Source organism: Myotis lucifugus, unplaced genomic scaffold (genome assembly GCF_000147115.1).
Source record: "Myotis lucifugus unplaced genomic scaffold, Myoluc2.0 scaffold_533, whole genome shotgun sequence".
Lineage (NCBI taxonomy): Eukaryota > Metazoa > Chordata > Mammalia > Chiroptera > Vespertilionidae > Myotis > Myotis lucifugus.
The window spans coordinates 102,781-130,455 of NW_005871581.1; the positions used below are offsets into that span (position 1 = coordinate 102,781).

The 27,675-nt window shown below is 37.5% G+C and overlaps 1 protein-coding gene across 2 annotated transcripts in view; it reads right to left on the reverse strand.

Moving 5' to 3' along the window:
- The window catches only part of KIAA2026 (KIAA2026 ortholog), a 95,715-nt gene extending 68,046 nt beyond the window's left edge, over positions 1–27,669 (reverse strand). For both annotated transcript variants that reach the window (XM_023745313.1, XM_023745312.1), the window contains exons 1-2: positions 27,101–27,669; positions 7,100–7,300 (exon numbers count right to left, since the gene is read on the reverse strand). In XM_023745313.1, the coding sequence (XP_023601081.1) occupies positions 7,100–7,300; positions 27,101–27,516 (617 nt within the window). In that variant the 5' untranslated portion in view covers positions 27,517–27,669. The remainder of the gene's footprint in view (positions 1–7,099; positions 7,301–27,100) is intronic.
- Between the last annotated feature and the right edge of the window lie 6 nt (positions 27,670–27,675).

Here is a 27,675-nt window from a genome sequence, read left to right on the forward strand (position 1 = left end):
AAATTTACTTTTATGTTTGTATCTACCCAGGTGATCAGCTAAAAATAATCAAATGCCCATCACACAACTAAAGTATTACCACATTAAAATATGTATTACAATTGTTCAGCTTGCTGCCAACTTGAATATAAAAGTTGTTTTAACCTAACTAGGATGGAAATTTTATCTTCACACATCTTATATCAAAGATTTTAATTTTCTTTTTTAAAGCCTATGCCTAAGGCTAAAGCACAACTACAGTAATCAAATAATCTTTGCAACCTTTTCCAATGACCTTTCCTTATAATGATTTCAAAGTCCCTTTCTAGACCTAATTTTACACTATCAATAATTTCTGCTAGTCTGCCTAACTTTTGGAAGGGTATTAGATTGACAGAATTGATATGATAGAATTTCAGGTATCATGATAGATGGTAAGGAAATTTGTACAAAGGGAGGCTTTGTTTAGCAGTCCCATGTATTATACCACATGTTGCCGTCTAAATGTCACATTTTCCTTCAGAGGACTACAAAGAAATCTTAGGATAGGTTCAAAAGACATTTCAAAAAATTCTGCCTGTCACACTATCTATGGGGCACATTACAAATTTTAATACTTCTTATATTTTCAATTATAAAAGAAAAGCGTCCTTATTTTAGGAAATTTAGAAAACACAGGTTAAAAGAAAAGTCTCACCATTCTTGACACATTTTACATGGGTTTTTATATGAACTCTGAATTTGGATGCACATAAAGTTAGCAATCTCTTGGCACTGAAGAGAGGGAAAAACGGCTACTATAGCTAGGTTATCAAAAATGAGGAAAAGAAATGGATGAGGTTAGAGAGAGAAGCTGAGGCCCAAAAGTGACAGGTCTTATATTCAGCCATTAAACTTTTTGTGTGCGCAGATGACCCATGAACAACAAGGTTTGCATGGGTGCACTTACAAGCAAATTTTTTTTCAATACATATATTGGAATATTTTCTGGAGATTTTCTTACCACTATGAAGTGATCATATAAATTATATGAAGGAACCATAAAAAGTCATATTGCTGCTTCTTTACTATCAATATATGAATCATCCTATATAATAAAGGTGTAATATGCAAATGGTCGTTACACCGTGAAGTGTAACAACTGACCGCGTAACGACCGGATCACGGATCAGCATTAGGTGGGGCATCGAGCTACAAGGGGGCAGCTACAAGCGGGCAGGGCAGCGCAGCAGAGAGCTACAGGAGGAGGCAGGACAGCAAGCTATGAGGGGGGCGGGGGGAGCTACAGGAGGGCGGGGCAGCAGGCTGAGAGCTACTGGAGGGAGGCACTGAGCTACTGGCGAGCTACTGGCGCACGGCTTTGTGCGCAAGGCTACTAGTAATACCTATAAATAAATATGAATTTCGTTTTCACACTCTTCATTTTTGATGTCTAGTGTTAGGCATACATATAACATCTACAGTGTTTTGTACCATATAAAACAATACTGATGTAGGTACTGAAAGACAATTTACCTTATGAACAGACTGTAAACTTGTATCGATAAATACAGTAATAGTATTGTAAATGTATTTTCCCTTCCTTATGATTTTTTCTCTAGCTTACTGTATCACAAGAATACAGTATATATTACATGTAACATGTAAAAAATGTGTTAATTGACTATGCTATTAGTAAGGCTTCTGGACAACAGTAGACTATTCATTGTTAAGCTCTGAGGGAGTCAAAAGCTGTACTTGGATTTTTGACTGTGTGTGGGGGGTCAGCGCCCCTAACCCCCATGTTGCTCAAGGGTCAACTGTACTTGCTTTGTTCTGGGGAGATAGTAGGCAATGGAATAGGTAAGTGGCATGATCAAACTTGCATTTGGAAAAGTTTATTCTATCTTTTATGTGAAAAATAGACTGGAAAGAGGTAAGCAGAACCACTTAAATCAACTAAGAGAAAAAAATAGTAGTCTAAGGGAGAGATGAAGGTTCTGGATGGAGGCAGAGAAGATAGAGGGAAGTGGGCAGATTCAAGAGAGACTTAGAAAATAAAACTGTCAAGATTTGGGGATGACTTCGATTTCTATATGAAGGAAAAGAAAGTGTCATGTGTGAATCCCAAGTTCCTAACTTGCATATTATAAAAGAAAATCAATGGTGCCACTCTCCAAGATAGTGAGCATTACAGACTAAATTTTAGAAGGAAAAAAATCATGTTTTCATAGTTAATTTTAGATGTAATCAATTTGAAGATATTTATACCAAGTATCTTGTTTGCATTCAGATTTATGCTCTACCCATCACTGTATAGTTTATCTGTATCATCCATCAATAGGCAACCTCATCAGAGGAGTATTTATTTCGATGGCTCCCTCTCTGTGAGGTTGCCTTGAGCAGTGCCCTTCAAAAGAAGGTATCATCTCAATACAGTCTCTTCTTTGTAACTTTCTCCTGAGTACCAGTTACACTAATCAAGATAATCAATACACGAACACATAAACTCAAAGGCACATTACAATTAAACTGCTGAAAACTAGTAATAAAGATAAAATCTTAAAATCAATCAAAGAAATAAAATACATTACATATAGAGGAACAAGATAAGAGAACAGCAGGCTTCCCTTCGAAAACTATGTATGGCAGCCCGGCTGGCAAGGCTCAGTGGTTGAATGTCAACCTATGAACCAGGAGATGGTGGTTCAATTCCAGTTCAGGGCACATGCCTGGGTTGCAGGCTCCATCCCCAATATGGGGCGTGCAGGAGGCAGCCGATCAATGATTCTCTCTCATCATTGATGTTTCTATCTCTCTCTCCCACTCTCTATTCCTCTTTGAAATCAATAAAAATATATTTTTAAAAACTATGTATGGTAAAAAACATGCCATGCTTAACGTGCTGATAGGAAAAAAATGCAACCAAAAATATACTATTCTCCCCCCAAAGAAAACCTGCCAACACAAAATAAAAGCTCAGAATTCATCACTAAGAGACTTATAAGAAATGTGAAAGGAAATTCTTTAGGCAGTAGAAAAATGACACCAGAGAGTATCATGGGAAGGTTAAATGTATGGATAAATATAAAATACTTTTTTCTTAAATTTCTTCAAAAGATTAACTATTTAAAGCATACACAATAACAGTGTATTGGGGTTTATAACACATGTAGAAGTAAAATGTATGACAACAATAGCATAAAGGATGGGAAGAGGTAAAAGGTAGTATACTGTGAAATGGTACATAACATTCGAACTTAACTGTGTAAGGTAGGCACATTTTATAAACCCTAGAGAAGCCACTAAAAATAATTTTCGAACAATGATGTATACCTAATAAGCCAATAGTGGAGATAACATCAAATATTTTAAAATGTGAGAAATATCAGGGATTAAAAAGGGACACTCGCCCTGGCCGGCTTGGCTCAGTGGATAGAGCGTCGGCCTGCGGATTGAAGGGTCCCAGGTTTGATTCCGGCCAAGGGCACATGCCTGGGTTGCGGGCTTGATCCCCAGTGGGGGGTGTGCAGGAGGCAGCCAATCAATGATTCTCTCTCATCATTGATGTTTCTATCTCTCTCTCCTCTCTTCTTCTCTGAAATCAATAAAGAAATATATATTTAATTTAAAAAAATAAAAAAAAATAAAAAAATAAAAATAAAAAGGGACACTCATAAGAAAAAAGCCAATCCATCAAAAAAATATAAGAATCATAAATATGTATGTATCCAATACCAGAGTTTCAAATTACATGAAGTAAAATCTTTCAAAGTCAAAGGAGAAATAGACGAAAGTATTTTGATTTTCACTATACTAAACTCATTTGTATTTCTATATATTGGCAAAAAAAATTATAAATTGAAATTTAAAAGTAATTTACAATTACATCAAAAATATGAAATATGTAGGGATAAAGTTAACCAAATATGTGGAAAAAATGAAAAAAAATGTGGAAAATGTGTACAACACTGAAAACTACAAAAATACTTCTAAGAGAAATTAAAATTAAACAATTATCCAGAAACTGATCGATAACATCCAATCTCAATCAATATTCCCTTAGGTTTTTGTTTTTATGTAAGAATTAACAATATGATTCTAAAATCACACAGAAAAGCAAGAACCTAGTATAGCCTACCAATTTTGAAAAAAAAAAATCAGAAAATAAAACACAAAGTTGGAAGACTCATTTACTAAATTTCAAGGCTTACTATATAAAACATAGTAATCAAGTCATTAGTACTGACTAATAGATAAATGGAACAGAACAGAAAGTCTAGGAAGATTCACAAGTATATGTACAACTGATTTTCAACAAAGATGCAAAAGTAATACAGTGATGAAAGAATAGTTTTTTTCAACAAATGATATTGGAACAACTGTTTATCTGGAAGAAAAATAAACTTTTATCCTTACCTCAAATCACCCACAAAAATTAATTTCAAATGGTTCATAGGCCTAACCATAAAAAATCACACTTGAAATTTCTGGGGAGAAAAAGGAGAAAATCTTCATAATCTTGGGTAAGCTAAGATTTCTTAGGTCACCAAAAGCACAAAATTTTTTAAAAACTGGACTCAAAGTTAATATTTTCTCTTCCTCAAAAAAACACTGAAAATGAAAAGGGAGGCCACAGACTGGGAGAAAATATTTGCAATGCATATATATATATCTGACAAAGTATATAAAAGAATAGTTAAAATTCAATAATAAAATTCATGGGAATCAGGATAATGGTTTATTCTGGCAACACAGAAAAAATATTGGGGAGCTTGATTATACCTATGCTTAATTTCTTTAAAAACTGCTGGGAAGTGAGTATATGAGCCTTTATTATAATTTTATTTTATTCCTTACTCCATGCATAAAATACATATAATTAAAAGAAAAAGTAAACACTATACCCAAAGAGAGCTTAATTCATATTATTCCATTAAATTATCAGTTACTAAGACACTTAAAGAAGGATTTTCCCCCAGGTCTTATTCACCAATGACACACACAAATATATATAAAACTGAAGAAAAGAAAAAGATTCAGTCGTATTTCTAGTTTCCTACTAATCATTCCTACTTGAATGCTTAAATGTTTCCATCATTACTTCAAACTTATTAAAACAACTGAAGATTGCTGATCTTTCCCCACACCATGGATTCAAGTTCTTTGTTCTTTGCTGGTTCCACCACTTTACAAGTTACAAGGATAGCATTCTGCTTAAGAGCATAAGCTCTAGAGCCAAATTGCCTATGGTTGTATGTTGCCCATAGCTCAAGCATTGCCTGACTTTGGATAAATTACTTAATCTCTTTGTTTCTCAGAATAAATGTTGCATATGTAAGGTTCTTCGGGCTAAACCTGCCAAATAGTCATTCTCAATATGTGTTAATCACTCTTTTTAAAATCTTATTGCTAATGTCTTTATTGCAATTATGTCTTGATTCATCTTTGTTTCTTCCCTGGTCCCCCTATATCAAGAAAGGTACTAAGCCCTGTTGATTGTTCCTAGAACAATCTGACCTCTCCCTATTTCTGGACATCAGTAGTGGAGGTCTAAAATACTATAGCCTCCTCCCTACAAGTCTTGCTTTTCTTTAATTTCTTGCCATTCCAATCTACTCACACTATTGGGTTCCAAATTAATCACTAATATAAAAGTATGGTGGTAGAAAGCTTCAAGGTTAAGTGTTAATCCTACAAATATCAAAGCAAGCTACATTTATTACTATGAGAGGAGCAACAATATATTATAAATTGGCCCGGCTGGCATGGCTCAGTGGTTGAGCATTGACCTATGAACCAGGAGATCACAGTTCAATTTCTGGTCAGAGCACATGCTCAGGTCGTGGGCTTGATTGCCCGTAGGAGGCGTGCAGGAGGCAGCCGGTCAATGATTCTCTCTCATCATTGATGTTTCTATCTCCCCCCCCTCTCTCCCACCTCTCGGAAATCAATAAAAATATTTTTTAAAAATATTATCAATTGCCTTTGATTAGAATTAGCAGTTCCCTATTATATCAGCAATCACTCCTAACAGAGTTTGAGACTTGATTTAGTATAAAAATCACCAGTCTTTTTGAATACTCACTTACCTGTTTGGGCCCTAGTCTCTTTTATTATAAGTAAAACGTTTATAAATGCCATCGGTCTATGCTCCCAGATCCTAGAAGATAACACTGATTGAGCACAACATTCTTTTTTTTTTTAATATATTTTATTGATTTTTTACAGAGAAGAAGGGAGAGAGATAGAGGGTTAGAAACATCGATGAGAGAGAGACATCGATCAGCTGCCTCCTGCACATCTCCTACTGGGGATGTGCCTGCAACCCAGGTACATGCCCTTGACCGGAATCGAACCTGGAACCTTTCAGTCCGCAGGCCGACGCTCTATCCACTGAGCCAAACCGGTTTTGGCGAGAACATTCTTTCCTGATGAGCCCAGAATAATCACAGTTATCAAGGAAATTAATACCAATGGAGGAACGGCAGAGGTGAAACCTATGTGTTATTTTGAACTATATAATCCCTGGAGTTTTTCCTAATTTTAAAGGTCTATGAGTCTATTCTAAGCTACACAAATCTATATAAAATTCCCCTAATTTAAAATTAATAATTAATTTGAAATAAAATCTAGAAATGTAAAAAGCATTCTGAAATCTTTTATAAAAATTATATTTGGCCCCCTGGCATGGCTCAATGGTTGAGCGTCGGACACCTATGAACCAGGAGGTCACTGTTCCGATTCCCGGTCTCAGCATATGCCTGGGTTGTGGGCTCCATTCCCAGTGTGGGGCACGCAGGAAGCAGCCAATCAATGATTCTCTCTCATCATAGATATTTCTATCTCTCTCTCTCTCCCTCTCCCTTCTTCTCTGAAATCAATAAAAATACTTTTTAAAAAAAAATTATTTTTTTGTATTGCCTCAAAATAATTTGGTCTAAAACTTAAAATTGTCTTTTAAAACAAATGTCATTGTGATATTTCACTATAAATTCATACTTTGGTGGCAATGCATTTTGGAACACTATTAAAATGAGCCCAGAAATTTGATATGGGCACACAGAAGTTACACAACTACTCTTCGAAAGTAGTTCCTGGAAATTTGAACAACATGAACTTAATTTTTTTTAACATTTACCTTTTTTCTTCTTTTGCTCTCAGCTGTTCTTCCTGTCTCAAAACTTGAACCATTATAGATTCAAAAACTCCACTTGTCAAGCCCGCCAAACTTCGCGGTGTTGACCGACGCCTTGTTGAAGTACATGCAGTTCCCTTCTCATCCTCCAATCCATAATAGCCTCTAGATGTAACTGCTATCGTTGTCTTTTCTCTCAAGTGCCTTGGAGAAGAATAAGTCAATTCACAAGGTCAAAACTCCTGAGTAAGCAAAAAGCCCCCTTAACCAGCATCTTAAGAATTCCTTTTGCTAACTACATAAAAAGTATTTAGTAAATTTAACTATGCTCCAGATCATTTTATCCTCCCTATATAATTTTAAATTTTCCTTACTCAGCTCATAAAATCAGTGATAGCTCCTTCCCTTCGTTAAAAAAATACACATAACTGAAGTATTAAAATTAGTTATTAAAGCACTACCTCTTTAAAGAAAGTTTACTGTGAGCAAACTTAAAATGTACCTTATCTTTATATCTCTTCATATATTTCATTCTACCTATCATTGGTGTGGAAAAATGTACAATAGAAAAAGACTCTGGGAGAGAAAATTTATGATACATAAATACTTTGAGGAAATTATAAACAATGAATCATTAAAATATATAATTTTAAGTTGTATTACAATGTAATTATAAATTTGGAAATCTTCTGACTAATCTATAAGAATATAACAATTCCTCTTCAATCTCACCACAAATGTTTCCCTGGTCTATAATATTTTAATAGACTAAGATACTGACCTAGTTTTTAAAGATATTGATGTGAAAAAGTTTCTCAGCAATTTGCTTAATTGTCCATAAATTCCCTTAATGAATTTGAAATAACTGATTAAAACCATTCACACTGGAAAAAGAAACATTACATTAAACAAAGTTTTAAGTCTAGACTAAAAATATTTCTGAATTTGTATCTATATGTGTTAACTGTAAAAAGCATCAGAGGGAAAAAATCTGCTCTTCTACCTTTATAAACAATGCCAGAGCCTCTGAAGGTTTTGTATATGCTGTTGTTTCTATGATGGCAAAATCAAGTCACTACTCAAAGTAAGCATTCAATATCCCAGAGAAGAATTTATATACATTCAAAGTTGATCCTGTAGTCATATTTCCCTGCTTTCCTATAGGCTTCAATATAAAACAGGCTAAAAGTTCACCAAAACATAAGCCTTTATGGCATGTAATACAATTAAACTCCTGTCCATCTTGGACTATATTTACAGTGTTTTGTTACTCTAAGTTAGAAAAACTTAACAATCTTACTCTTAGGCCACCTAGGTCCCACAAATGGTATAACTGCAAGGTTCTACTGAACTATGGCACTATTATGTGTTTTCTCTGTTATAAGAAGATAATATTTTAACTAATTCAGCTTTAGGTAGGGAATGAACTTTTAAACTAGCTTTCCAGTAATTCTGAAGAATTTAGGATAAACTACCCATACTTTTAAGGCTATGATTCTTTTATGTACAATAACATTACATCTGTATGCTGAATTAATATACTTGGGTTCATTTTAGTATAGAGTTTTTACTGGGGAACTAACTACATCTGTAATTTTTTTTTTAAATATATTTTATTGATATTTTTACAGAGAGGAAGGGAGAGGGAGAGGGATAGCGAGTTAGAAACATCGATTCAGCTGCCTCTTGCACGCCCCCTACTGGGGATGTGCCCGCAACCCAGGTACATGCCCTTGACTGGAATCGAACCCGGGACCCTTGAGTCCGCAGGCCGACGCTCTATCCGCTGAGCCAAACCAGCTAGGGCTACATCTGTAATTTTAATCACTTCCTCATAAATACTAATAGAAGAGAACATTAATAAACAATATTACACTGAAACATAGTAACTTCTCAGAGGTCACAGTGTATGTAGAGCACTGGAGATAAGGAGAGTTGAGGGAAATAGAAAGTCACATGGGAAATTTGTTGTGTAAAAAAGTCAGAAATTCAATTATATCCTTTAACTTCAGTCTTATAAGATGAAATTAATAAATTACTTTTTAACAGTATTTTCTCAGAACAAAGACCAAAAAGAAATATCCTTTATTATTTATCAGAAATAAAAACTTATAAGCTTTGATACTTATTCATAATTAAAAAAGAAAACTATGTTTCTCTCATATCAACAAATAAAGATTAAACACTGACACTAACTCAGTGTTGGAGCAGATTCTAAGAAAGAAAAATTCTCATATAACATTAGTGGATGTGTAAAATTGGCAGTGCTTTTGAAAGTTAATTTGGTAATGATCATTACGATTTAACATGCACATACCCTTTTACCTGTCATGCTTCTAATAATGTACCATATATACACTGAGTGGCCAGATTATATGACCACCTGACGCTTGTAGGCAAATTAGCTATAATTTTGTGCCGAAGTTGCTAGAGGGCCAGACCATTATAAATAGGGAAGCATTATAAATAGGAGATTATAAATACTGTTGTTGTTTACCATGACAGTAGAAGTGATTTTTTTCTGAAGATATGGGTAAACAACACGATTTAACAGGCTTTGAAAGTGGGATATATATTATTATGAGTGGCCAGATTATTATGACCACCCCATCAGTATTTCGTTGGGCCACCTTTTGCCTTCAATACTGCGGCGATTCTTCTTGGCATTGACTCCACGAGATGTTGAAAGGTGATGCGAGGAATCTGACACCATGCCTGATGAATAGCACTGTCCAGTTCTGTGAGATTTGATGGTTGTGGAACCAGCTGCCTGATGGCTCTTTTAACTTCATCCCACAAATGCTCAATTGGATTGAGATCTGGTGATTGTGGGGGCCACCTAAGCAAGGTAAGTCTCCCTCATGTTCTTGAAACCACTCCTGCACAATACGAACACCGTGGCATGGCGCATTGTCTTGTTGGAAGAAGCCATCTCCATTGGGATACACCATCAACATGATAGGATGAACTTGATCAGCAATGATACTTAGGTATGTTGTGCCTTCAGCTTCCATATCCCATACAATGCAGTGTATGGCTAATTTGCCTACAAACCTCAGATGGTCATAATAATCTGGCCACTCACTTTCAAATATATCCCACACAAAGGCTGTTAAATCGTGTTGTTTACCCATACCTTCAGAAAAAAATCACTTCTGCTGTGGTAAACAACCTGCTTCCCTATTTATAATGGTTTGGCCCTCTAGCAACTTCAGCATGAAATTATAGCTAATTTGCCTACAAACGTCAGGTGTTCATAATAATCTGGCCACTCTTTGTGTGTGTGTGCGTGTGTGTGTACACACACACTAGAAGCCCGGTGCACGAAATTCATGCATTCGGGAGGGTCCCTCAGCCCAGCCTGTGCCCTCTCATAGTCCAGGAGACCTCGGGAGATGTCTGACTGCCACAGAGGCGGGAGAGGCTCCTGCCACTGCCACTGCGCTCGCCAGCCATGAGCCTGGCTCAGGGCTTCTGGCTGAGTGGCGTTCCCCCTGTGGGAGCACACTGACCACCAGGGGGCAGCTCTTGCATTGAGCGTCTGCCCCCTGGTGGTCAGTGCGCGTCATGGCGACTGGTCCTTCCACTGTTCAGTCAATTTGCATATTAGCCTTTTATTATATAGGATATCTCTGCAACTATAAGCCGCCCCCCACACACAGAATATTGTTTATTTTAAAAAAAACTTGAAAACATAAACGTCCTTTGATACAAGACAAATTAACTAAAATACTGTACCCACAATATGAAATGGCACCCATCCATTATAAGAAATTACGTAAATCTATTTATGCTCACTGTAAAATATGTCCCCATTACTCTGCTGAATATAAAAAAGCAGTTTCTAAACAAAATATATTTTGACCCAAAAGAAATTATATACAAGTGTATATGTAAACATACATATGGCACTGAGTAGTGTGTACATGTATGAGTTCAAATTCTCACCTAAACTATTGCAATCTCTTCATGACAGGTCTCCTGGCTTCTGCTCTAATTTCCCTACAGTCTATTCTGCATACAGCAACGCAGGTAATCCTTTTAAAAGGAAATCAGATCATGTCATTCCCTGCCCTGTTTCCTCCAAAGCCTTCCAGTTACACTTAAAATATAATCCAAAGTTCTGATGGCCTATAAGATCTAGTATTATATGGCCCTCATCTACTTTCCAGCCCTCATTTTCTACCACTCTGCCCTTAGGTCTGTCTGTCCTGGCTATCAAAATCTGCTTGGTATTCTCAGTCACACCAACATCGACTTTGCACCCAATCTTCTTTCTGAAAAGCCTTTTTCCCCAGATATTTGTATGGTTAGGCACTATCACTTCATTCATTTGTCTGTTCAAATGCCAGCATATCTGAGAGGACTTCTTTGACTACTGTAACTAGGATCCCCATCACTCTCTATTTTCCCCTTCATATTACTTGTCACTACATTGCATTATATAATTACTTAAAATAAGCTTAATCTCACATTACAAGTATCTAGGTGAACAGTGAGACACACCAACAGCACAGTGGAGAGAGGTAAAAAATAGATCCAAGTACAAAGGGCCAGGATGAGGCACTGGGGATGAGCCACTGGGACCACTTTTGAGGCAAGCAACCAGGAGGACATGAGGTGAGGCACAGCCAGCAAGCATTGGGGCTCTGTTGTGAGGTGTGGGGCAAGGCTAAATGGGGACTCAGGGGGGATATCAGATGAGCAGTGAGGAGCATATGAGGTGAGCGGGGGGTGGGAAACAAAAAGAAAAGAAAAAGATCCAAATACAACAGAAATTTAATGTACTATAAAAATGGTAAATAATAAATAAAGAAACGTGATGCTTTGACCACTATCTGGACATGAGAAAAAAGTAAAGCTGGATTTCAACCTCACTCCTTAACAAAAACAAATAAATGTCAGACAGATCATACCTTTGTTCATTCATTCACTTATTCCTTCATTCAATATTCATTTAGGTGTACGCATCAACACTGATAGGCAAGATTCCTGTCCTCATTAAGCTTACATGCTAGTAAAAAAATATATAAAAAGTAAGCAAGCAAATATGTACATAAGTTCTAATTATAAATTCTGTGAGGTAGTCAAGAATAATTTCTCTGAGGTAGTGATAGGAGGAGGAGCCACCATAACAAAAACAAATGAACGAACAAACAAAAAAACCTTTGGAGTAAGTGTTCTAGATAAAAGAAAGAGCAAGTATAAAGGCCCTCAGTTGAGAAATGGCTTGGCAGGTATGTAAAGAACAGCAAGCCAAACTCCTTTCTATGCTCATAAATGCCACTGAAGTGCTTTAAGCAGAGTGCTGATTTCTCTTAATGTACATATTTCAAAGTTCACTCTGGCTGCTGGTTAAAAAACAGATTATAGGAGAAAAAAGCAGAAGCAGGAAAACAAGACAGGAAACTACAGCAGTATTCCAGGCAAGAGATAATGATTCCGTACTTCAGTGATGATGGAAAAAATAGACAAGATTTAAAATACAGTTTAGAGGAAGAAAATTCTGAACTGGTTCATATGCTTAATATGGGAAGTAAGTGAAAAGGTCTCAGCTAGTTTTTTGCCTAGAGCAAATTGGTAGACAGTGGGGTCATTTACTCAGAAGGTAAGAATAGGCTTAGAAAAAGAAAACAAAACAACAAAAGCTCAGTTCTGAATACGTTTAAAATTTGAGATAGCTATTAGATACCCAATTGAATAAAAGAAAATAGTAACCACAATAGTCTCTTGATAGTAGGAGACCAAGGGGCTGGTGAGAAGGGGAGACATTTTTATTGCATTACCTCTTGTACTATTTAATTTTTGCCACTAGATATACATATTATTTCAATTAATAAACAATTACTAAAATAAACACTAAGCCCTATATTGCTAAAAAAAAGTCCATGTATAATACAGTTACACTTCAATTATACTGTTTAGATTTTCACGATAGTTGTATTTTATATGCATAATAATTTTAATAATTTGTATTACAAAGACTAGAGGCCCGGTGCACAAAAATTTGTGCACTGGGGGCGGGGGGGTCCCTCAGCCCAGCCTATGCCCTCTTGCAGTCTGGGACCCCTCGAAGGATGTCCACCTGCTGGCTTAGGCCCGCTCCCAGGGGAATTGGGCCCCAGCTGGCAGTCAGACATCACTCTGGCAGCCCGGCAGCCCTCGGGGGATGTCCACTTGCCAGCGGGGAGCAGGCCTAAGCTGCAGTCGGACATCCTTAGTGCTGCTGAGGAGGCAGGAGAGGCTCCCACCACCACCGCTGTACTGGCAGCCATCAGCCTGGCTTGTGGCTGAACAGAGCTCCCCAATGTGGGAGCACAGGGAGGCAACCAATTGATATGTCCCTCTCACATCAATGTTTCTCTCTCTGTGTCTCTCCCCCTCCTTCTACTCTCTCTGAAAACCAATGGAAAAATATCCTCAGGTGAGGATTAACAAAAAAAAGCTAACAACTGATGATTACTTCTGTCTGGTTATTTTAAACTAGAGGTCCGGTGCACTAATTTGTGCACGGATAGGGTCCGGCGAGCCCACCCCAATTGGGGTGATCGGCCGGGGGAGGGGTGGAGGGGGGCCCCGCACCTGGTCAAACTCCCAGTTGAGGGGACAATTTGCATATTACCCTTTTAGTATATAACATATTTGACCGTTTTCTATTATTTTCCAAATCTTCTTCAAAGAGCATGTAGATTGCTTAGTATTTAGTATATGGAAAGGAATGAATGAATGTTAACTATTAGAAAAAAGATTTAAACTGCTAATAAAAAAATAGATCTGTTATTCTATAACTTACGCAGTCTTGCCATGAAAGTGTTTTAAAAATAAAACTTGCACCCTGGCTGGTATGGTTCAGTTGGTTGAGTGTTGTCCCATGCACTACTGGGTTTTGGACTCCATCCCCAGTAGGGGATGTGCAGGAGACAGCCAATTGAAGTTTCTCTCTCATCGATGTTTCTCTCTCTCTCCCTCTCCCTTTCTCCCTCTCTCTCTCTCTCTCTGTCTCAAGTCAATAAAAACATATTTTTTAAAAAATAAGTAACACTTGAATATAACTAAGAACTTTTGAATGAAATTTTAACAAATTCCCTATAATGGAATTAATAAGTAGAAGAAATTACTAATGTATTGGCAATTGCACAGTAACAAAGACTTAGATAAACTGGAGTATCTGTGGGTTTCATCCTTATTCAGTAGTCTGTGGATCACCACAAATTACCATCATATTTAATCATTTCTAGAAACTTTTATTTAGGATGTTATGCTATTAATTTTAAGGCTATGTTCTTGTAAGTATCTTTCTGTAACAAACTTGGGTTTATAAAAACCAAGCTGTCAAATTAAGCATTAAGCAACTCATGTCAATATGTGTTTGCAATTTCTTAATGTTTGTCATATTCCATTGTTTTAATTATTGGCAAACAAAGTTGTTGAAAATAACTTGGTAGACAAAAACTTAAATGGGTAAAATTCTGTATATAACATATTTTTCCTGAGAACTGGGAGAAGACAGAAATTATTCAATTAGAAAAACAAAACAACTAAGTCCAACCTAAATTATGTATATATTTAAATCTAGCATATTATCTAAATATCTGGCTAAAGAAAGTATTGTCTTTCTCTTCTTTCCAGCATTACTTTGGAATTCTGCTTAATGTAAAACAAAATTTTCCAGATATATTTTGATATAATCCTTCATTAAATCCATTACCCAAGAGAAACAAAGTCAAATGCAAATTAAAATTGAGAGAAGCTGAAAATTAAGGGATGGAAAAGGTTAAATTGACATTAGTTTTCTCCTCTAATTCATCTCAGATATGTGTCCCTTTTAAATTTCTAGCTTAAAAGCTTTTAATACAGTAACTCACTAAAATGGACAAACTATCAGCACAGCATATTGGGCCCTGTATGATCTAGCTCCATAATTTGGCCTTCCCAGTCACACCTTGTCACTACTTTTCTATATATAACTACTAGGGGCCTGGTGCACGAATTCATGCATAGAGAATGTAAAACTGTTCACCACTTACTGCTTAATTTCAAGTCAACATTTATAGAAGTCAAACAACAAACCAAGCAGAAAAAGTCCCAGCCCTCACAGATTTTACATTCTAGTGAGAAAGGAGAAAGAGATATGTGTAATTAATTCATACTATAAGTTAGAATGCAATAAATGAAGGAAAACAAAGGAAGCTTAAAAAGATAGATAATGTCTAGGGAGAAGGATATTACTTTAATAGTGTGCTCAGAAAAGGCTTACCACTAAGGTAGCACCAAATCAGAAAGTGAGGAAGCTAGGAAATTAGTTTATCTGTACAAAGAGAGTTAAATTTAAAGCTGTTTTTCCTCAAGCACAAGTATTCAAGAAAAATATAAAATGTCTTCAATTTTATTTAATGATTATATTCTAATATATTTATCTTCCAATTTTAGTAATTCAGATGTTAAAACCGAGCTATGGATTAGCACAGAAACAATTTATATTTACACTTCGATGGGAAACCATTTATATGTAATAAGTTTTTCAGATGGTCTGTTTCTCTCCTTCTGTGCAAATGAAGTGGACTCTGTTCTTATTTTTAAAAGAAACTTGAGGAAAACCCCTGAATTCACCAGGAATTGTGTATTTAGCAGAATACTGGTGTCCCTTTATTTGTCTATTTGTTAGGCAGCCCACCACTAAAATTGAAGAGCAGTTTAAAACATAAAATATGAATGGACACATTCCTAGGAAAATACAATCTTCCAAAACTCAATCCGGAAGAATCTAAAAATCTCAATAGGCCAATAACTATGGAAGAAATTGAAGCAGTCATCAAAAAGCTTCCAGCAAACAAAAGCCCGGGGCCCAACGGCTTCACAGGGGAGTTTTACCAAACATTCAAGGAAGAACTAAAACCTATACTCCTCAGACTATTCCAAAAAATTCAAGAGGAAGGAACACTTCCCAGCTCATTCTATGAAGCCAGCATCACCCTAATACCAAAACCAGATAAAGACAACACAATGAAAGAGAATTATAGGCCAATATCCCTCATGAACATAGATGCCAAAATACTCAACAAAATTCTAGCAAATCGGATCCAGCAGTACATCAGAAAGATCATACACCATGACCAAGTAGGATTTATCCCGGGGATGCAAGGATGGTACAATATCCACAAATCAATAAATGTGATACATGACATAAACAAATTGAGAGATAAAAACCACATGGTCATATCAATTGATGCAGAAAAAGCATTTGACAAAATTCAACACCCTTTCTTGATAAAAACTCTCAGCAAGGTGGGAATAGAAGGATCATACCTCAACATAATAAAAGCTATATATGACAAACCCACAGCCAACATCATAATCAATGGGCAAAAACTAAAACCATTTCCCCTAAAAACAGGAACAATACAGGGATGCCCCCTCTCACCACTCCTGTTCAACATAGGATTGGAAGTACTCGCCATTGCGATCAGACAAGAAGAAGAAATAAAAGGCATCCAAATTGGAAAAGAAGTAAAACTGTCCTTATTTGCAGATGACATGATACTGTACATAGAAAACCCTAAAGACTCCATCAAAAAATTATTAGACTTAATAAATGAATTCAGCAATGTAGCAGGATACAAAATTAATGCCAAGAAATCTAAGGCATTTCTTTACACCAATAGTGAACTTACAGAAAGGGAGACTAAAAAAGCAATCCCATTTACCATCACACCAAAAAAATTAAGATACCTAGGAATAACCTTAACTAAGGAGGTAAAAGACTTATATGCGAAAAACTACAGGACACTGAAAAAAGAGATAGAGGAAGACATAAACAGATGGAAGAACATACCGTGTTCATGGATTGGTAGAATCAACATCATCAAAATGCCCATACTACCCAAAGCAACCTATAGATTCAATGCAATCCCCATTAAATTACCAACGGCATATTTCACAGATCTAGAACGAACGTTTCAAAAATTCATCTGGAATAAAAATAGACCTCGAATAGCTGCAGAAATCCTGAGAAAGAAGAACAATGTAGGTGGGATCTCAATACCAGATATCAAGTTGTATTACAAAGCCACTGTTCTTAAAACAGCTTGGTACTGGAACAGGAACAGACATAGAGATCAATGGAATAGAATAGAGAACCCAGAAATCGACCCAAACCACTATGCCCAATTAATATTCGACAAAGGAGGCAAGAGCATACAATGGAGTCAAGACAGTCTCTTCAATAAATGGTGTTGGGAAAATTGGACAGATACATGCAAAAAGATGAAACTAGACCACCAACTCATACCATACACAAAAATAAACTCAAAATGGATAAAGGACTTAAACGTAAGACGGGAAACCATAAAAATACTAGAGGAATCTATAGGCAATGAAATTGCAAACATATGCCGAAGGAATTTCTTCTCTGATAATGCTCCTAGGGCAATGGAAACTAAAGAGAAAATAAACAAATGGGACTACATCAAAATAAAAAGCTTCTGCACAGCAAAAGAAATCATCAACAAAAAAAACAAGAAAGCACACTGCATGGGAGAACATATTAGCCAATGATATCACCGATAAGGGTTTAATCTCCAACATTTACAGGGAACTTATGCAACTTAACAAAAGGAAGATAAACAATCCAATCAAAAAATGGGCAACGGACCTAAATAGACACTTTTCAAAAGAGGACATACAGAAGGCCGAAAGACATATGAAAACATGCTCAAAGTCACTAATGATACGAGAGATGCAAATCGAAATGACAATGCGGTATCATCTCACACCTGTCAGAATGGCTATCATCAACAAATCAATAAACAACAAGTGTTGGAGAGGATGTGGAGAAAAAGGAACCCTTCTGCACTGCTGGTGGGAATGCAGACTGGTGCAGCCACTGTGGAGAACAGTATGGAGTTTCCTCAAAAAACTAAAAATGGAACTCCCATTTAACCCAGTGATTCCACTTCTAGGAATATATCCCAAGAAGCCAGAAACACCAATCAGAAAGGATATATGCACCCCTATGTTCATAGCAGCACAATTCACCATAGCTAAGATTTGGAAACAGCCTAAATGTCCATCAGCAGATGAGTGGATTAAAAAACTGTGGTACATCTACACAATGGAATACTACGCTGCGGTAAAAAAGAAGGAATTACTGCCATTTGCAACAGCATGGATGGAACTGGAGAGCATTATGCTAAGTGAAATAAGCCAGTCAGAGAAAGATAAATACCACATGATCTCACTCATTTGTGGAATACAGAGTACAACATAGACTGATGAACAGGGATAGATCCAAAGACAGAGAAACAGCGATCAGACTATCAATCCCCAGAGGGAAAGTAGGGGAGGGAGGGGATAAGGGGGAGAGATCAACCAAAGGACTTGTATGCATGCATATAAGCCAACCCAATGGACACGGACAACAGGGGGATGAGAGCATGAGTGGGGGGAGGGGGCGGGGAGGTTGGGGGTTAATGGGAAATGAGGACACATTTGTAATACCTTAACCAATAAAGAAATTTTTTTTAAAAAAAGGAAAAAAGATAAAAATAAAAAAATAAAGATAAACTGTGTTCCTTGCGAAACACATGATGCTAATAAAACAAACAAACATAAAATATGAGATGCCATAGGGAAAATAATCCCAATATTCTAATCGTGGTACGCATTTCTGTGGGTGAGATTTTCTTTCTGATATCAATCTCATACAACTGAAAATGTTACACCAATACCATAAATGTCAATGTACTAGGGTAGTTCTAAATTGTAAGATTTAAGTAAAACGGTTCACCTTTAAAGTTTCTGCAAACCCAAATGTCATTATAAATTGAGATGTTATCATTTGAAAGAAAACTTAAGTCTAGCAAATGAGATGTATCTGAGAGAGGGTTGGGGATATCCTTTGGAAAGAGAAGATCCCCCAAATACTTCATGTGTTAAATAACAAATCAAACGCTTTCTGCATTATATCTTGGCAGTGTTTTCTCACTAATTCTAATTTAGAAGGCTTAAACTCTCAAAAAAGAGAAATATTAATAAAGTATTTACAAAATATAGCAGGAGGGCCCTAACTGGTTTGGCTCAGTGGATAGAGCGTTGGCCTGAGGACTGAAAGGTCCCAGGTTCGATTCCGGTCAAGGGCATGTACCTTGGTTGCGGGCACGTCCCCAGTAGGGAGTGTGCAAGAGGCAGCTGATCGATGTTTCTCTCTCATCGATGTTTCTAACTCTCTATCCCTCTCCCTTCCTCTCTGTAAAAAATCAATAAAATATATTAAAAACAGCCGAAACCGGTTTGGCTCGGTGGATGGAGCGTCGGCCTGCGAACTGAAGGGTCCCAGGTTCAATTCTGGTTGGGGGCGTGTGCCTGGGTTGCAGGCATGTCCCCGGTGGGGGATGTGCAGGAGGCAGCTGATCGATGATGTTTCTCTCTCATTGATGTTTCTGGCTCTCTGTCTCTCTCCCTTCCTCTCTGTGGAAGATCAATAAAATATATTTAAAAAATATATATATTAAAAACAAAATATAGCAAGAGATTTAATCAAGCAGTTTTACCTTAAACTGGTTATTACAATCTGTGTTCTCTTTTTTATCTTGTAGTGGGATAGAAATGAATTTCCAGACATACATTTAAAGAAATATGCCCTAGCTGGTTTGGTTCAGTGGATAGAGCAGTGGTTCTCAACCTTCCTTATGCCGCGACCCTTTAATACAGTTCCTCATGTTGCGGTGACCCCCAACCATAAAATTATTTTCGTTGCTACTTCATAACTGTAATGTTGCTACTGTTATGAATCGTAATGTAAATATCTGATATGCAGGATGTATTTAGGCTACCCCTGTGAAAGGGTCGTTCGACCCCCAAAGGGGTCGAGACCCTCAGGTTGAGAACCACTGGGATAGAGCATTAGTCTGTGGACTGAAGGGTCCTGGGTTCAATTCTGCTCAAGGGCACATGCCCAGGTTGTGGGCTCAATCCCCAGTAGGGGGCGTACAGGAGGCAGCCAATCAATGATTCCCTCTCATCATTGATGTTTCTATCTCTCTCTCCCTCTCCCTTCCTCTCTGAAATCAACAAAAATATATTTTTAAAAAAGAAATATAAAATCTGTCAGAAGAGCTATTTTTTTCTGAAGGTACTTTCAAATAGCGGTACTCAAATGCTTTAAATATGAAAGTTTTGTGTGAGTTCTTAGCACTAGCTATTTCAAGTTCTTAAAACTGTACTTATAAAATCTGTAGATTTTATATTTTGAACATTAAAATAAAACTGTAGAAAAAATTAGAGTGAAAGGGAAAACTAAAAATCACCTACAGTTCCACTACTCAGTTACAACATTTAATATGAATGTATACTATCTTACAACTTCGGTGATACAGTATACTATCTTACAACTTCGGTGATACATATGGTTAACCCTATTTTACCAATACATAATTTAATGAAATTTGTAAATAGTAATTTCCTTTAAGTAAAATCTTTTAACCATAAAATATGCTTATTGTAGAAAATCTAGGACATATAGAAAAGTTAAAAGAAGAAAATGTAAAATAGCCATGATCTTTCTACTTCGTAATAGCCATTATTAACACTTTGTTGGTTTGCCTAAGTATTTTTTCAGTGTATATACTTAATATCCTGGCTTTTAAGCATGATTAATTCTGGAATATTCACAGGTCCGAGGTGGGAGATAATATACAAAGGGCTAGGTGATAAATAATACTACCACTGGGGTTTATTATTCATTCCCAATTTTTAAAAAAAGCACCTCAATTAACTTAATATGTATTTTAAAGATTTATATCACTATGCAAGTTCCTTAGAAATGAAAACTGCTATGATTTGTTCTTGGAAATGAAAACTGCTATGATTTGTTCCGGGCACCTCTAAGTTCAGGGACATAGCCTACAGATGAATTGAAAGCTAAAACACAACTACTGAAAGGGATCCAATCTTCTCTCCAAAAACATGATTTTCTTTCCCCCTGCTCCAGTTTTTCTTAGAAATAAAAATGTAGTTATAAATTGATTAACAAGGGCACAAATACAATGAGAAACAGACAAGAAGGCAGAACACATTAGAATCTATTGGTGCTTTTTTACTGTATTAAATCTAAATCAGTCTCAAATTAATATTTTCAAATGGAACAAAATTTCCTAAAATAATAAAGTCTGTACGTTTACTATATAAAATAATAACTTTTACTTATTCCAGAATAAATTCTTTTCATCTTCATTAACTGCCTCTTCTTAATTAACCATTTCAGCTTTTAATATATATCATACACAGTTTAATCATCTTCTTCTAAACTTTCATCTTGCCAGTAAATGTACTCAATACTTATATAAAGTTCTGCCTTTAGGTCCCCTTTGTATTTTAACTAGTGTACCTGGGAAATCTCATTCACTCCCGTTTCTTCAACCATCACCTTTCTGCAGGTTAATTCCTAATCAAATATTCTCGAATCTTGCCCTACTCACTCTGCTGAGCTACATATGCAGCCTTCCCATAATTCTCAGCTGAGTATCTTCAAATAAATTCCTCCTCTCATATTCCCTCAGAAGCATCATTACCATCACCTGGGCTTGAATTCATTTTGGACATCATCCTTTCCTTCACATCCCACATCCAATAGCTTGCCATTTTACCTGCTGAATATACCTCTTTCATATCCTCATCCACTTTTTTTTCCTACTGCCTATTATCTTTTCATGGAATTAACTCAATAGCCTTTTAATTGGTTTCTTTTCTTCATTCTCTGTTCTTCCATGTCAGCTTTCAAACTCACAATACTAGTAAAATCATGTCACCCCTTAGCTAAAACCTATGATAGATCTATACTGCCTACATTCTAACTTCCTTAGCAAGCAATGAAGAATCTCTATAGCTCCAATCTACCTTTCTAGACTTATCTGCACTACAGCCCCTCATTATCCTACACTCTAATGATTAAGTGATTAAGTTAATCACTGGGTATAAACTATTCCTCTGGGATACTCTGCACTCTTTTGACTCCATACCTTCGATTGTTTCTGTTTATCTACCACCTTGAAATAAGAAATAATGTCGTATTTATCATTGTATCTACAAGGCTTTACTTATCATATAATAGTTCAAGTAATTGTTAAATGAACTCCTCAACTTCATCTATCAATATTCTATCCACCTTCCAAAACTTTAACCTCTAGAATAAAATCTAATTAAGTATTTTTCAATTCCAGCTCCTTCCTCCTTCCTTGCAGTTACAACTCCTTTGCACTCCCTTAATACTTTATAATAAAGCTCACCACAGTAGTCTTCAAAGTATGCACCCTTGTAATATAGTTATTTCATGAGCTAAATGAACCAAGATCTACCATCCTGATTATGTTCTCTGATTTGTAAGGGGGAAAAAACTAAGGTAATAAATACAACTTCTTCAATCAAGGGTTTCCTCCTGTAATTTTACAAAGCCTTTGGGGCTCCCCAGCAAAAAAAAAAAATCATATGATACAACCAAATATATCAATATTTCATGATAGTCTGCAAATAGTTGCATGATTGCCAGGTGTTCTGACAATGGAATAAATTTGAGAATGAACCACAGTTTTAAGATATTTTACTTTTTATCATAACTGTATATGTACCATCTTTTAAACCTCTTGGGGAGAAAAACTGCCTTCCAAGTACCCAGCAGGTCCTCAATAAATGTCTTAATTAAAATCCCTCACTCTTTCATCACTGCACTCAATACTTAGGTTTAGCTCTATTGGGATCACTGATGATGCCTCTTCTTTAACCACAACCTTTTAAAACTAGAAAAAGCAATCTTCTGACTATATAGCAATATTCTTAAAGCTTTCAAAAACATCATGGATTAAAATTTGCCAGAGTCAAAAATTCTTATTACTATTTGACAGTTTCTAAAGCTTTGTGCATAATTTCCTAACTGTTAAGTATTCTCTATTCCTTTCCACTTATTTTCTCCCCGTTTTTAATGTTAATTGATATTTCTTTCAGTTGCTTCAAATGAATGAGATCCCTTCTAAAACTATAACCTTCCTGAGAATAGATATGTTGTTTCTTGGTTCTAGTTATATTACAAATATGCATAATATGTTGGTATATATTACCAACATATATTAACATACTATTGTACTTATAAACTACAGACATAGTGCTATTAAAAACACCACAAAAAGCAAGCCAAGCCCTGGCAGGTTTTGCCTCATGGTTAAAGTGGGGGATCCAGCACCAAAGGGTTGCTGGTTGAAGGGCAATGTACCTGGGTTGCAGGCTCCATCCCTGGACCAATAGGGGCTTGTGCTGGAGGCAACCAATCAATATGTCTCTCTCTCCCCCCTCCCACTCTATCTGAAAGCAATGGAAAAATATCCCTGGGTGAGGATTAAATAAATAAAATAAAATTTTTAAAAAGCAAGCCCAAAATTAAAAAGATAAAATCTCTCTATATAAAGGGCTAATATGCAAAGTGTTCCCTCAGGAGTTTGACCAGGAGACTGGGAGTTTGATTGCTCGCGATGACGTGCACTGACCACCAAGGGGCGGCACGGAACGAAGGAAGGGCCTGGCCGGCAGCCAGCAGCCAGGGAAGGAAGGCCCTGGCCAGCAGCCCAAAGGCCCCGATTGGCCCTGATCGCTGGCCAGGCCTAGGGATCCTACCTGTGCACAAATTTCGTGCTCCGGGCCGTTAGTTTGAATATACTGACCCTGTAATATTTTCTTTCCTCACCCCAATCAATCACCCTGCATATCTCCTGGGTTGCAGACACTATCTGGAGACCATACTGTAGCCATATAGACTATAGTTCCCAGAAACATTATACTATTTCATACCTTGCATTCACAGCAGTTCAGCATTCTGGAATGCTCATTTCAAACCCTCCAAAAAAAATCCCAGTAGCAATATTCAACTTCGAAAGTCAGTTCAAGTGTGTACTTCTATATGATGTCTTGTAAGTACTGTAGTCTCTTTCCCCTTTCTCCTTCTTCCTCTCAATTGTCCCTTCCCTTCAGATTTATGTCTCCTTCCTCTTAAATTTCTCTGTACCTTGTTTATATGTCCATTACAGAATCATTATCTTTTTAAAGTCTCCATTTCCCTACTCAACTATAAACCATTTAAAAGCAGAGAACTTAACTTTTGATTTCAGGGACTTGAATGTCTTGCTCTGACAGATACCCTCATATACAATCAACAAATCTAGCTTAGCACTCTCATAGCACAGATGAAGCAATCGAGATTCAAGTTATATAATGAGTCCGAAGTACTAATTCCATTGGGCTGTTCTATATTAACTAGAGGCCCAGTAAGCGAAATTCATGCACAGGTAGGGTCCCTAGGCCTGGCTGGTGATCAGGGCCGATCAGGGCCTTCCTTCCCCCGACTGCTGGCCAGGGCCTTCCTTTGTTCCGCGCCACCCCCTGGTGGTCAGCACACATCATAGCGAGCGGTCAAACTCCCGGTCAGTCGAGCTCCCAAGGGGACAATTTGCACATCAGCCTTTTATTATATAGGATATAGCATCCTTTTAACCTAATCTAACTTGTCTTGGGCTCACTAAAGGACTCACTAGTATATAAAGCAGATGTAAAGTTCTCCTTACTGTACATTTGAAAATAAGAGCTAATTCAATATCTAACAGAAGACAGGACAAAACTTAAATGAACCCTGGCTGGGTAGCTCAGTTGGTTAGAGTGTTGTCCCGATATGCCAAAATTGAGGGTTCAATCCACAGTCAAGAAACATATAACAATCAACCAATGAATGCATAAATAACTGGAACAACAAATTGATGTTTCTCTCCTTGCCTCTCTCTCTAAAATCAATAAATAAAAATGTAAATAAAACACACAACATACCTTAAGTGATAATATCTAAATGATTGTTTTTTTTATAGTACTAAGATACCATGTACCACTTATTTACATATAAGGTATCTGGGTCATCTATTTGCTGAAAATCTTATTTATATGGACAGTCTATAGAACATTGCTCTGGAACATCTATATATCCTAAATGCATACTGAAGAGTTGCAACTTAGGCTTTTTTCTCAAAGTTGTGCCCACTCAAAGCATTTATTGAGTGGGCTAGTACATAAAAAGAAATGACTTCCTAGTATCAACCAGTGTGGTCTGGCAAACCTATTATTTATAAAACTTTTATCTGTTTAAGACCATCATATTACTTTTTGCTACTAAAATGCAAGAATTTTATCTCTCTTAGAATAATAATGTCACATATATATTATGTTTACAAACAACAGACTGTTATAAGTTTAAATTCTAAGTATGGATGCTATTAAATCATGTCAGAATGAGCATAAGCCCCCTGGGATTGATTCTAAGCATTTAGAAATTTACCTTTATATACCTTTATGTGAAAGAGAAATAGTCTCCCTTGCTCTTTTGTGGGACTCGAAAATTATTTACTATACACACAATGCTTTTGAAAATATCTGTAATTCATTCAAACCCATATGCTGCTTCTTAGCGCTTTCATACAGCCATTCTCTTGCCTCATCCTAAATCCTATTTCTACATCTATAAAACTGGATACTTGGATTAGATTAAATCTATGAGTCCTTCCACAATCTAAAATCTTGTGACATCAACTTGAGTTTATGTCGGTCATAACTACAAAACACTGTGGAGTCAAGGGTAACAAATACACTACATACAAGGATAATGTCACTAAAAGAGTATATAGAGTAATCTACAAAGCAAATTTGTGAACAATTGTTACCAAATAATTCTACTTTATAAAAGGATTCAAGAAGAATCCTACTGTTTTCAATGAAAGAAGTCACTGATGGTAGTGAAAACAGCATAAAGAAGCCAGTTGACAAATTAGATCACTTTAAAATTACAATTATAAATCAAGGACCAAAAAATTAACAACTACTCCAGAAAAACACTAGTAGAATACCCCGTTTCAGAGATGAGAAAAATATTCATTTTATTCAACTACTACTACTACTATAAAGATTAACATTTATATTTGGCTCACTATGGGACCAGCACTGTTGACTTTAATCCTACAGCAACCCCATGAGGTAGGTACTATTATTATCCCCATTTTACAGATGATGAAACTAAAGCCAAAAAAGTAAAGTGACTTGTTCAAGTTCACTTCAGCTAGTAAAGAGTCAAACTACCATTCAATTATTTTCAGCAAGAGTCAATTATTTTTCTATTCCTAAAAAATTGCCACTTGAGAAATTAATTTGGCTTGTATAAATTACATAATTATTAGAAATTTATACGTTTTAGTAGCCTCCATTATTTCCTCTTACTAAATTAGATATATGGGTGGAGTACACCAGCAGCACGGTGCCACCTGATGAGCCTATGATCTGTGGTAGAATACACACAAATATCTAACCGTATTAACAATTTTGCGTTGATGCACCCATTATAATTGCAAAAGTTCAGTCTCCTGAGATGAAGCTGAGAGAAAAGATCAGGAGTACACCAGAGTAATCATTAACCATTTAATAACTCCATAAATCTCAGATGGCCGACATGGGGTAGAAAAACGATCCTATTTTTTAATGGTATGAAACTACCACCTTTTTACACGAGCTAAAATTTATTTTCCTAACGCCATTTCATCCTAAACATTTTTTTTAAACTGTCACGCTGAAACTCTCTAAAAGCTACGGATCCAACTTCCCTCCCACTGGAACTTTTCCTCCGCCTACCCTTGTCCTTCTCCCTACGGGCACCATTTTACTTGACATCTACAAGCTTGACCCGCTCTTTGGGTCGGGCCTGGGCTCCCTTCTCCGCTTCTTCCCACCTGGGTGCGGGGGTTCGTCCGCCCACACCCGCCACGCCACACCCCTGCGGGCCCCCGCCCCGAGCGGCCGCTCCTCCCAGGGCTCCCCAGCCCGGACTCCGCGCCTATCAGCGGCGCCCCCCGGCCCCTGGCCCAGCCCCTCCTCGGACACGTGTGAGGGTGTGTTTGTGTCGGCCCGCCAGGCCCACCTGGGACGGCGTCCACTCACCGGGAGAGCAGCGCCAACTTCTGCTCCAGCATCATCTCCAGCTTCTGGCCCTGCCTGGAGACCCAGTGGTCCACTCCGTGCAGGCGGTAGCACGTTTCCAGCATCGACCTGAAGTCCGCCACGAACTCGGTGATGCCCCCGTACTGGCCGCTGCTGAACTTCTCCTCCATCTTCAGCAGACACAGGCCCTGCCCGGGAGGCTGCGGGAGGGAGCGACTGCCCCGGCCCCCGCCGCGCGGCCCCTCCGCCGCCGCCGCCTCCTCCTCCTCTCCGGCGGCAACGCCCCCCAAAGGCTGCAGGAAGGGGGCGGTGAGGCCGCGGTGCTTCTCCTGCAGGAACTCGCCCAGGATGCGGTAGCCCTGCTGCAGCTCGTAGCTCAACTCCTGCTCCTTGCAGCCACTGCCCCCGACCACCATCGCCGCCGCCGCCGCCTCCTCCGCCTCCTCCTCCGGGCCGTCCGCGTCTTCCCGCGAGGAGGCACCCCTCCGTCGAACCGGCCCTGAGGCCGGGCCCGCCGCTGCCACCTCCTCCTAGTGGCTCCTCCTCGACTTCGGGCGGCGGCCTCTCCTCCTCCC